The sequence below is a fragment of the Peromyscus leucopus genome, chromosome 4 (assembly GCF_004664715.2).
Source record: "Peromyscus leucopus breed LL Stock chromosome 4, UCI_PerLeu_2.1, whole genome shotgun sequence".
Lineage (NCBI taxonomy): Eukaryota > Metazoa > Chordata > Mammalia > Rodentia > Cricetidae > Peromyscus > Peromyscus leucopus.
Genome location: NC_051066.1, coordinates 1,780,917 through 1,791,388, shown reverse-complemented (window position 1 = coordinate 1,791,388; position 10,472 = coordinate 1,780,917). Strand labels below are relative to the sequence as shown.

Sequence of the window (10,472 nt, the reverse complement as noted above, 5' to 3'; positions counted from 1 at the left end):
AACACAAATGCCAGGAGGTCCCCATGACTCAGCTCCTCAGCAGCTGAGCCCCCCCCCCCCCAAGACAGAGCCCTGAGGGGTGCATTTCAGGCCTAGGCCTCAGGGGCCCAAGAGCAACCTCTCAGACAGAGAGCGTTCCCTAGAATGACAGGGGCCTCCAATGACCCCACCCCCTCGTTCCCATCAGAAACCCTGGGGTAGGCTGTCTGACCATTCACACATAGGAAATGAGAAATCAGGTCAAATGTGCACAATTTCCTGCATGTCTCTGATGGATGTTTTCTTAAAGATTTATTGAAAGGAATTAATTTTTAAGATTCATCAAATCAATAAGGTAAGAAGGAAAAGCAAGATCAAAGAAACAATAACAAAACATTTCATTATAACTTTGGTGACTTGGCCTCAGGAATTTCTGCACTAGCGAGAAGCTGGAGATGGCAGGGAAGGCTGGCTTCCAGGCCCCCACTCTCCCCAGGATTAGAGGCCATATTTATTCTCTCCATGGGGAATCTGGGGGGCCCTAAGGCCCACCTCATTCTGACCTAGGAGCCCAAACTGCTGTGCCTCCCCCTTTGTGGCAGGAAGCTTGTCCGTTGAGTTGGAATCTGGGTTATTGGTGCCCAGCTCTGCCCATAAAACTCCAAGTGGCAGGAGGCTGAGCCTGAGCTTTGACTGACATATGGGGGTGGCAGTGAGCTGAAGGCTACTAACACTCAGATTTGTGGGTTTCTCCTATAAATCGGAGTTGCTGGTGTTCCCAAGCCCTGTAAGGGCTGGCTGGAGCTGGGTTTGGAGCTTGGGTCCCCAGACCCCTCGCCCCCAGGAACAACTCAGGTTTGGTGGTTAGGAAAGAATATATTGCTAGAGAAGTTTGGAGACACCCATCAAGGAGAAACGCTAGCCCAGGAGTGGTCACTTCAGCCCCCCAACACCTGTGGTTCCACAACGCTGTGCTCACACGGGTGTCACTAACATGGGCCCTGTGGGGCACGGCCTGGCAGAGGAGGAGAGCTGGGCTTGAGAGAGGCCTTGAGTTTCCTGGCTCCTCCTGGGCTACTGGAGGGACGGCGGTAGGACACAGTTGGCCCAGTGGACCTCTAGTGCAAACGTTATACAGGGTGCCAAGGAGAGTGACAGGCAGCTCTCTTGGGATGGTACCACTCGCAGGACCAGACCTCAGAGATGGGCTGTGGAGGAGAGGGGCAGAGAGTCCCTTTGCCCCAGTGGAGCCTGGTCAGAAATGGGACATAGGGAGGCACAGTACTGGATGGTGGCACAGGCCTGCTCACTCGAAGGTCTCCCACTGCCTGCGGAGCTGCTCCACAGAGGCGGGGGCTGGGGCTGAGCTCGGGCTCACATCTTGCTTGGTTTTTCGTAGCAAATCCTCAAAGGGGTCTCTGGCCTGTACAGGAGCAGAGGGCTGCAGGGCTGGTTCTAGGCCCTGGGGAGGTCTGGGCGGCAGCAGTGGGGGTTCACCAGGCCTCAGGGCCAACCCCTGCTTGGCCTCAGCAGCCCTGGCACTTGAGCGGGCCAGAGGCAATGTTCGGATCCTGGAGGGGGCAACAGCTGGGGGACCAAGTGGCTGCAGGGGACTAGTGTGGGCACCCACGGGGATCTGGCCAAAGAGGTTGGGCATGGAGAGGGCAGACAGGTTGGGCTGAGACCTGTGAGGGGCATAGAAGCCAGAACCAGACAATAGGATGCTAGGTGCATATGCCGGCCTCAGGGACGCTGGAGGGGTCCCAAAAGGCCTGGCTGGTGCAGAGCCCAGGGGCAGGGCGGGCACTGCTACTGGCATGGACGGGACAAAGGGATTGAGTGGTGGTTGTGCAAAAGGGGTGGATGCCACTGTGGGGGGGAAGCTGAGCTGGGGGGTGAGTGGGGCAGCCACACTGGGAGTGGCAGGATGTGGTGGGATGGTGCTACCCGACCAGGCTGTGTTAAGTGGGTCCAGGAGGGCAAGCAGGGCATCACTGCCTGTGCCTGCAGCTCCCGGGGCTGGGCTGAGTGGCTGCAGAAGTTCTGTGGGGCCTTGAGGGACAGCACTGGGGAGCAGTCCTGGCAGTGGGGCTGGGCTCAGGGCAGCTTGTCTTTGCCGGTCCATCTGCAGCTGCTCAGAAGAGAAGTCACCAAGTGGGCCGCCAGCAGCCTGCAGCTTGGCTGTGCGGGCAGTGGGTGGTGGAGGTACGATGCCCAGCTCAGGGGTCTTCCTGCCTTGTGGCCGGGGAATGGTGATGCTGCCTGGAGTTTGGGTGGGGGCTTCCTCCTTGATGCTGGGGCTCAGGATCCCATCCTGGTTCTGGGGGTTGTGAGGCAGGGCTGGGGAAGTACCAAACACAGCTGAGGGCTTCTCAGGGGAGGTGGTGGAAGGCTTGCTGGGGATGGCCATGTCGTCCTGACCCAGACTCCAGAGCTTAGTATATGGATGAGCAAGCTTCAAAGCTGCAGCCATGCTAAGGCCCCTGTCACTTCTGCACAGGTCCAGCCTCTGTGGGGAAGGAGGGAGGGAGTGATGACCACAGGCTGGCCCTGGCAACAGCAGAAAGTACATGCCCATTCCCAACCCTTCCTGCATGCCAGGCACATGGCTCCTGGGACCAGGAGGAGTTGCAGGTACCCAGGCCTTATCTGGACTCCAAGTTCAGACCTGTCCCACAAAGAGAATCCAGAGGAATCTCTTGTCTTTTTACAAAAGCCTCTGCTTGAAAAATAGTTTCAGGAAAATGTTTCCATCTGTGGGACACCTAACAATGGCTTGGGCATTTTTGCTGTTTAGAGATTGTGGTATCTTTCATCACCCTCAAAATGGCTAGTGTGGCTCCAGGCCTGGTTGAAGGCACACAGACCAGAAGGGAGACTGGGTTTGAGTCCTGACTCTGCCTGCCACTTGTGGGCCACTTGACCCGGGCAAGTCACTTCTCCAGACTTCAGCGGCTTCATTCCCAGCAGGTGGGGAAATCTGTGGACCCCAGAGAGGGGAGGTGACTGATGGTCACACTGAGAGAACCAATCTAGAGCCCAGTTTGATCCAAGGAGCCCTGCAGCAGCAGCCTGACCTCTGAGATAAGAACAGAGGCCGCGCTAGTATCCTCCACCCCCCCCCACCCCCCGTTGCTGGTGGCATAGTGAGCTTCTTGAGATAGGGTGGGGTTGGAATGTTGTCTTCAGACAGGGTGAGGAGTAGGGGTGGTGGAGTGGTGTTTCCTCGATCTCTTCCACTGTGACTCAAAGGACCTACCTTATGAGCAGGAGGTACCCCACCAGCTACTAGGCTCTACCCCCACCATACCTGGTAGTCGAAGCTCCCTGGCTGTTCCCGAAAGTCTTTGGGGGCCCGGAGGTCCTCCAAGCTCTTGGCTTGGCCCAGTGGCTGCAGTGGTGCCTCCATGTCCAGGCTGCTGAAGACATCTTGTAGAAGGTCAATACTGGCAGCTCGGTCAGGTGGGGCAGGGATAGGACCCTGGGGCTCCCGCACTAACTGCTCTGGACTCTCATTCTCGTCGCCTTCTGCACTGTCTGATTCTTTCAACGTCCGGTATGGCTGTGGCCTGGGAGGAGACAAAGCCAGCTGGATTTTCCTCCAGGCAATCTATGAGAGGAGCAAATGGCTCTAGCCCCTGACCACGCCCAGGTCCAAGGACCAATGTTTTGCCATTCTTTGGGGGCTGGATTGGGTCTTGGTGCATGCCTGGTGCCCTGGGCAGGATGCCGTGGCTCTCACTTGCTCTGGGGAGACCCTGAAGTGCCCTAGGGCCCAAGGTCTTTGTATGTAACACATACAAACCAGGCAGGACTGGAGGGGCATTTGCAGGTGGGCACATGTATTCCTTTGTCCCATCTGCTCCCTGGATAGTGACCAATCTTAGTCTCAGAGTCAGGTCCAGAGCATGGCTAGCCAGAAGCCCTGGTTCCATCTCTTGCCATGGGAACCTGAGCGAGTCACTTGACCTCAGCTGAGTGTTGGTATGGTTCCATGAACAAGTACAGAGCGTATGCAGAGGCTGGTGACAACCACCCATGGCTGACAACTGCGCTCTATGAGTTCTGTATATCTGCAGACTGTAACCTTGTGGGTGAGCAGGGTGTAACAGCTGGTTCCTTTTGCTTTCCCACTGAGCCTCCGGGCACCGCGGATCTGTTGGGAGGCAGTGCCTGCCCTGACCTCCAGTGAGGTTAGCCAGTGCAGTGCCTGCCCCTCTAGGGTCAGGCTGGCTATGCACATGGTGCTGGTGAAGTGGTGGAGGGCTCCATCTGCTGGTTATATGCAGGCTGACACCTAAGGCCCATTGAAAGATTACAAGGGAGGCAGTCCCAGCGCCATCCCAGACTTTGCTGTTTGGGACTTAAACCCTACGTTGTAGATGAGGAAACTGAAGCTCCGACAAGTTTAGTAACTCGCTCTGTGCTTCACAGCACCTAGTAAGAATGGGAGCCAAGTTCAAAGTCTTCAAGGTCCTTCCAAAGTCTGACCAAGGAACTCAGGAGCCTTTCACCTAATGTGAGCACAGTGCAAAGGGAGGAGGAGCACTACTTCCCAAACACAGGGAATAGCTGTTTTAACCCTTTGTGTTGTGAATTAGAATGGAACAGCTCCCTTGTAAACACACAGGAGGCCCTGAACTGGCTCTAGGCCCAGGATAAAGAAGGGAATTTTAACCACTGCTTAAATAAGGAAACCCTGGGCTGCCTATGTCTCAGCACCTGTGCTTGTCCAACATGTAAGGACCTGGGTTCCATTCCAGCACCATGAAAGGGAGTAAAAGCATCAGTCAATCATTTAATTCGGAGGCTCTAGACAGTCACAAGGGAGGGAGAGGGACCCGAGGAGGCAGCTTTTCCTGACTTGAGGCCAACTCAGATGAGCATGTATTCTTTCAATAGCTTTCTCTGTTCTAATTAGTAATAGTTACATCAGCGGATACATTAGATCTGTGATCTCACAGACATTACTGCTGTGGAAAAGCTGATTCTTCAAACATTGAAAAGGACCAAAGAGGCCGGGTGGTGGTGGCACACGCCTTTAATCCCAGCACTCGGGAGGCAGAGGCAGGCAGATCTCTGTAAGTTCGAGGCCAGCCTGGGCTACGAAGTGAGTTCTAGGAAAGGCGCAAAGCTACACAGAGAAACCCTGTCTCGAAAAAACCAAACCAAACCAAACCAAAACAAAACAAAAAAACCCAACCAACCAAACAAACAAAAAACAAACAAACAACAACAACAAATGAAAGACAGTAATCTATTTGCTGGTTGTGGTGGCACATGCCAGTAGGATTTGCTGAAGGAGGCAGAGGCAGGAGGATCATGAGTTCGAGGCCAGCCTGGGCTACACATTTAAAAAGAAAAGAAAAGGACCAAAGAGAAAGAATGAATATACTGCAGAAGTGTGTGTGGCTCAGGTGTCTTGGACTAAGGGGGGCACTGCCATCACCCCAGTGATCTGGAGCATGGGAGGAGTGTGTGTGTGTGTGTGTGTGTGTGTGTGTGTGTGTGTGTGTGTGTGTGTGCGTGTGTGTCAGAAGGTCCGGGATGAAGCCACAGGGAGAAGACCTGATGTTGGGCACTTGAGGTTAGAGAAGAGAGGGGTGTGAAGGTCGGGGTGGAGGTGTAGGGAGACAAGGCCCTGGATGTGACGGGCCAGTAGCTAGCACTGTGGTAGGTTGTAGGCACATCCTGAGGCTCCTAGGAAGAGCATTTTTAAGGTGAGCTTTCTTTTCCTTTAAAAAAATTGTTGTTTGTAATTTGTATGTGGCTTAGGTTATAACATAATTAAGATATTAATCTTAAGAAATCCAGGGAGACCATAACATGTAAATACACATACCACACACACATTTTTTTCTGAGACAGGGTCTTGTATACAGCTCAGACTGGCCTGGAACTTGCTATGCGGCCCAGGCCAGCCTCAGACGCATGGTCCTTGTACCTCAGCTACAGGTGTGCGTCACCACGCGTGGCTGGCATGCTGGCATTAACATGCATTTCGTGTAACTCAAGTTGGCTTTTACCTGACATCTGCCTTCCTGTCTCCACAGCTTTCTACGGTGCACTGAGCAATGGATGACCACAGCCAGGCTTACTGTGGCCGCCAGTTCCATTACACACATGATTTCCCCTTGTAAGAAAAGGGCTGGTGCTTCCATCTCACCTGACACCTTTGTTGTCACAGCCTTGTGGGGCTGGCACGACAGGAGCCTGAGACAAGGCCTGTAGACAGGCACACACCCTGCACATTGGCACCCAGGAACTTTTCTCCCCATGGCAGCAAGCAGCCCCAGCCCCCCACCCCACCCCATACTCCCCCCTGCACCCAAAGAGTCACCAGGCTGAGCCCAAGGAGCTGGAAGGAGGAAGAGAGACCATTCAAAGGGAGCAGAGAAGAAAAAGCTTTCAGTGAAGCCGGTGCTCGGGGCCTCTTCCCGTCGGCATTCCTCATCAGAGGAGTCTTCAGAGAGAAAAACAGCATAGTGTCGGAAGGGCTTTACCAGGCTGGACAAGAGAGAAGAGAAGAGGCAGTCAGGGCACTGTGAGGATGGAAAGAAGCTCCAGGGCACCCACTGGGGTATGGAGGCTGGCTTCAAGCAGAGAGGAGGCTGGGTTTGCCATGTGCATCAAGAGCCTGGAACTCTCATCCAGGCATGTCAGACCTGACTACCCACTTCTAGTAGGTTAACCCTAAATGAACCATGATTCAGGCCCAGAGACACCCACTGCTCTCAGGGTGTTGCTGGATGAATGCTCCCTTCCCATCACATGTAATGCCAATGAAGAGAATTTTAAACCATGACACAGTTGCTATTTTTATGATTGGCCTCCCCAAACCTGTAGACTCCATCTCTACAGAGTCAATCAGCTGTGAGTTGGAAATGTTTAGGTGGCTGACGGGCAGTGGTGGCACACGCTTTTAATCCCAGCACTTGGGAAGCAGAGCCAGGTGGATCTCTGCGAGTTCAAGGCCAGTGTGGTCTACAGAGTGAGATCCAGGACAGGTACCAAAACTACACGGAGAAAACCTGTCTTGAAAAACCAAACCAGACCAAACCAAAACCAAACGAAAACCAAACCAAACTAAACAACAACAACAACAACAAAAAAAAAAAAAAAAAAAAAAAAAAAAAAAAAAAAAAAAAAGAAAGAAAGAAAGAAAGAAAAAGGGAGAAAGAAAGAAAAGAAAAGTTTAGGTGGTGGTGGTGGTGGTGCACACCTTTATTTCCAGCACTCAGGAGGCAGGTGGATCTCTGTGAGTTTTAGGCCAGTCTGGTCTACAGAGTGAGTCCCAGGATAGCCAAGGCTACACAGAGAAACCTTGTCTTGCAAAACAAAACAACCAACCAAACAAAGAAGATGTTTGGGAAGACTTGCATCTGTACTGAGCATGTGCAGTCCATTCCCATCATTGTTATTCCCTCAATTCAGCTCAACAGCTATCTATATAGCACGTACACTAGATTAGCTATAAAAGTAACCTAGAGGTAATCTAATTATATAGGAGAGTGTGTGGGGTTCTCTGCAAACACCATACCATTTCACAGAACAGGCACGAACACCCTGGATTTCAGCGTCTGGGACTGGTTTCCTGAGGATACTGCAGCCCTCGGCTGCTTGTGGACAACTGCACCAGAGCAAGACTGGAGAAGTGCTTAGATTCCAGTAACAGCAGGTGGGATTGTGGGTGACTCCACTTCCTGCTTCCTTTTCTTTCTCTGTAGCATGCATATCTCTACTTCAATAATAGGGGAAAAGTTAAGGAACCAGTGAGTTACATGGAAGCAAGCCCTGAGAAGACACGTTTCTGATGAGCTGCCCTCTCGGGAGTCTGTCTTGCATGCTTCTTCAGAGTCCTTTTCATCTGTGATATGGAAATTAAATATTCATTGTTATAAAAAATATATCTCCCTTGTCAGCCACCTGCGCTCTAGCTCTATAAACAAACACACACAGCCCAGAGAGCCCACACCTGGCCCCTAGCAATTATGTACAGACCAGCAGTGCCCATGAGAGGCCACAGGCTCAGGAGAGGAGAGCCCAAACTATGGCAGGTTCAAATTCTGGCCTGCCATGGATGCTGTCGCAGCTAACTCTGCCCTATCAGCATCTGGGCTTATTATGAAGATCCCCAAGAGGCAACAGTGAAGGTTTGGGGAGACAGGAGGAGACACAGGCTATCAGGAGGGCTCTGCTCTCACAACAGCCTTTCTGCACTTTCTAGACTGGAATTCCTTTCAGGTTTTATTTAGGGGAGGGCCCTGGGGTGGCCAGTGCTGTGATCCCATTGCTACAGCTAACCTGCTATTACTCCAAGTGGCTCCAGAGCCACCACAGGCTGAGCACTTCAGCTGTGCACCCTCGCTTCCCCCTTGTCCCCACAGGCTGGCCATTAGTTTTGTCCTCAGACTTCAGTGGAGGCTGTGGCTTCCTGGGGAAGCTACTGGCCCAGGGTCATGCACTAGGAGGAGGCAGGGCTACAGGGCTCTGCTGGCCTCCACTCCAGGCGGCCTGGATACCTAGGAGGAGATGCCTCAGCTCTTCCACAGCTGGAGAAGGACTGGTGGCAGATGGCGCTGACCTGGCACAGGACCAGGTCCCTGCTGCTTTCGCAGTCAACAAGGCTGAGTAGAAGGGGGAGGAGAAATACTCAGATGCTGGGGTAACCTGCTTGCTCTATTATCCCGCTCTCTACTGCTTCTCTCTACTGCCCCCCCTCTCGCTCTATTGCCTCTGCTTTCTCTCTCTTGCCCCCACTCTCTCTTGCCCACGCTCCCTCTATTGCTCCACTCTCTATTGCCTCTGCTTTCTCTCTCTTGCCCACGCTCTCTCTATTGCCCCACTCTCTCTATTGCCCCACTCTCTCTATTGCCCCCACTCTCTTTCTATTGCCCCTGCTCTCTCTCTACTGCCCCTGCTCTCTAGCAAGGGGTGGCATCCAGCTGGTGCGAGGCAGCAAGCCCAGCATTTCCACTCCACTCTGGGCAGCTTGAGGTGAATGGTGGGTATTGGTGGGTTGCAGGATCAAGCCCTGAGGTCCCTTCCCACCACTGGCCCACTTCAGCTGCAGAGAACTATCTCAAGCTGGTATCCTTTGTCACTCAGCTTTTGTGCCTGTGTATCCCCAGCACACAGACTGTTCTTTCATCTTGAAGACCTGACCCAAATGTCATCCCTAGGATGTCCCTAGATGTCATCCCAAATGTTCCCAACTCTCCCTGGCTGTGGTCTTGGTGCATCATGGAACTATTTCACAGTTCCTTTCCTGACTGAGCTTGAGGTCAGGGTTCTATCCCCCATTAGTGGTTGAAAGGATGAGAGCTGGCATGCGGGGGATCCCCTCCTCCTCCTTCTGGAACACCTAATCCTTCACACAGACCTTTCCATTACTTTAGAGCTCTGACAGATGTGCCCTTCTTTGGATCCCTCCCTGCCCTCTGAGATGCTTAGACATGGAGTCTACAGGACCCAGGGCAGAAACCTCAAGATAGGGTTCAGGTTAATGCCACAGCACTGGGAGAGCCCTGGGGTGCTGTGATGTCAATGCTGGAGGTAACTTGTTACCTGAAGTGGCTCTGAGCACAGCAACCTAGCATGCAGAACCAGAACACGAGCTTTATGGAGTCCATCTGTCTAGCCATCTCCTGATTTGTCTGAGCACCTATCTACCCAAGGGCCACTTCCTGCCTGTGCATAAGCAGATCTAGTGCTGGCCAGGCACTGGGGATTACTGAGGAAGGACAGAGAAGTGAGCAAATAACCAAGCCAGGAAGCAACTCGGGGGTTCTAGCTCAGGCTACCCTGAGGGTCACAGCATTGACAGTGGACAGGCACAAGAAGACATAAACCCTTACCTGGGTCACAAAAAACTAAGAGCTTGGTGACCCTCAGATGCACTGTGAGTGTCTGACAATCATGTAAAGCATGGGCCCCTTCCCTGGCACAGATCACATGGTGGCTGACCGCCACTAAGTCTGTCACATCCATAGAGAGCCAAGAGCCTTTGTCCTGGGCAGGACTGTGGTGCCATTAAAGTCCTGCAGTGCAGGGCTCTGACACCCAGGGCCTCCCACCAACTACGAATGCAGGAGAGGGAGCCCTACGTTGACCAGCTGGCTCTGTATGCCAGGCCGGCTTGGGTGCTCAGAGCACACCATTGCTTCTTGAGTGACAGGGCACTGGGGTGAAATGTGCCACGTGATTTGGTCAATCAGAGTTTTGTCATGTCCAGGCCACATGGATGGTGATTAACTCATCAAAGAACTCACATGCTGTCCGTAGTTTCTTACTAATTCTTCATGACAAAGAGGCCAAAGCTCAGAGAGGGCGAGTCTCTTGCCTGGGGTCACACAGCAGCTAAATGTGGGGCTGGAATGGCATCTGGATTTGCCCATCTCTGGGCACCACAGGGTCCTGCACCACCTGTTTCTTGGGACAATGAACCGAGAGGTCGGGGGCTTCCCTTCCACTTTTAATGAAAGGTGAGGTTT

At 53.0% G+C, this 10,472-nt stretch overlaps 1 protein-coding gene across 9 annotated transcripts in view; it reads right to left on the bottom strand.

The window, feature by feature from the left end:
• Positions 1-276: 276 nt before the first annotated feature.
• The window catches only part of Dennd1a (DENN domain containing 1A), a 507,198-nt gene continuing 497,002 nt past the window's right edge, over positions 277-10,472 (bottom strand). For 4 of the 9 annotated variants that reach the window (XM_028887902.2, XM_028887900.2, XM_028887904.2 and 1 more), the window contains 3 exons: positions 6,358-6,486; positions 3,290-3,548; positions 277-2,488 (listed from right to left, as the gene is read on the bottom strand). In XM_028887902.2, the coding sequence (XP_028743735.1) occupies positions 1,286-2,488; positions 3,290-3,548; positions 6,358-6,486 (1,591 nt within the window). In that variant the 3' untranslated portion in view covers positions 277-1,285. Of the gene's footprint in view, positions 2,489-3,289; positions 3,549-6,357; positions 6,487-7,270; positions 7,847-10,472 lie in introns of those variants that run through there. The other 5 variants (XM_028887909.2, XM_028887911.2, XM_028887912.2 and 2 more) reach the window with 2 other exon arrangements.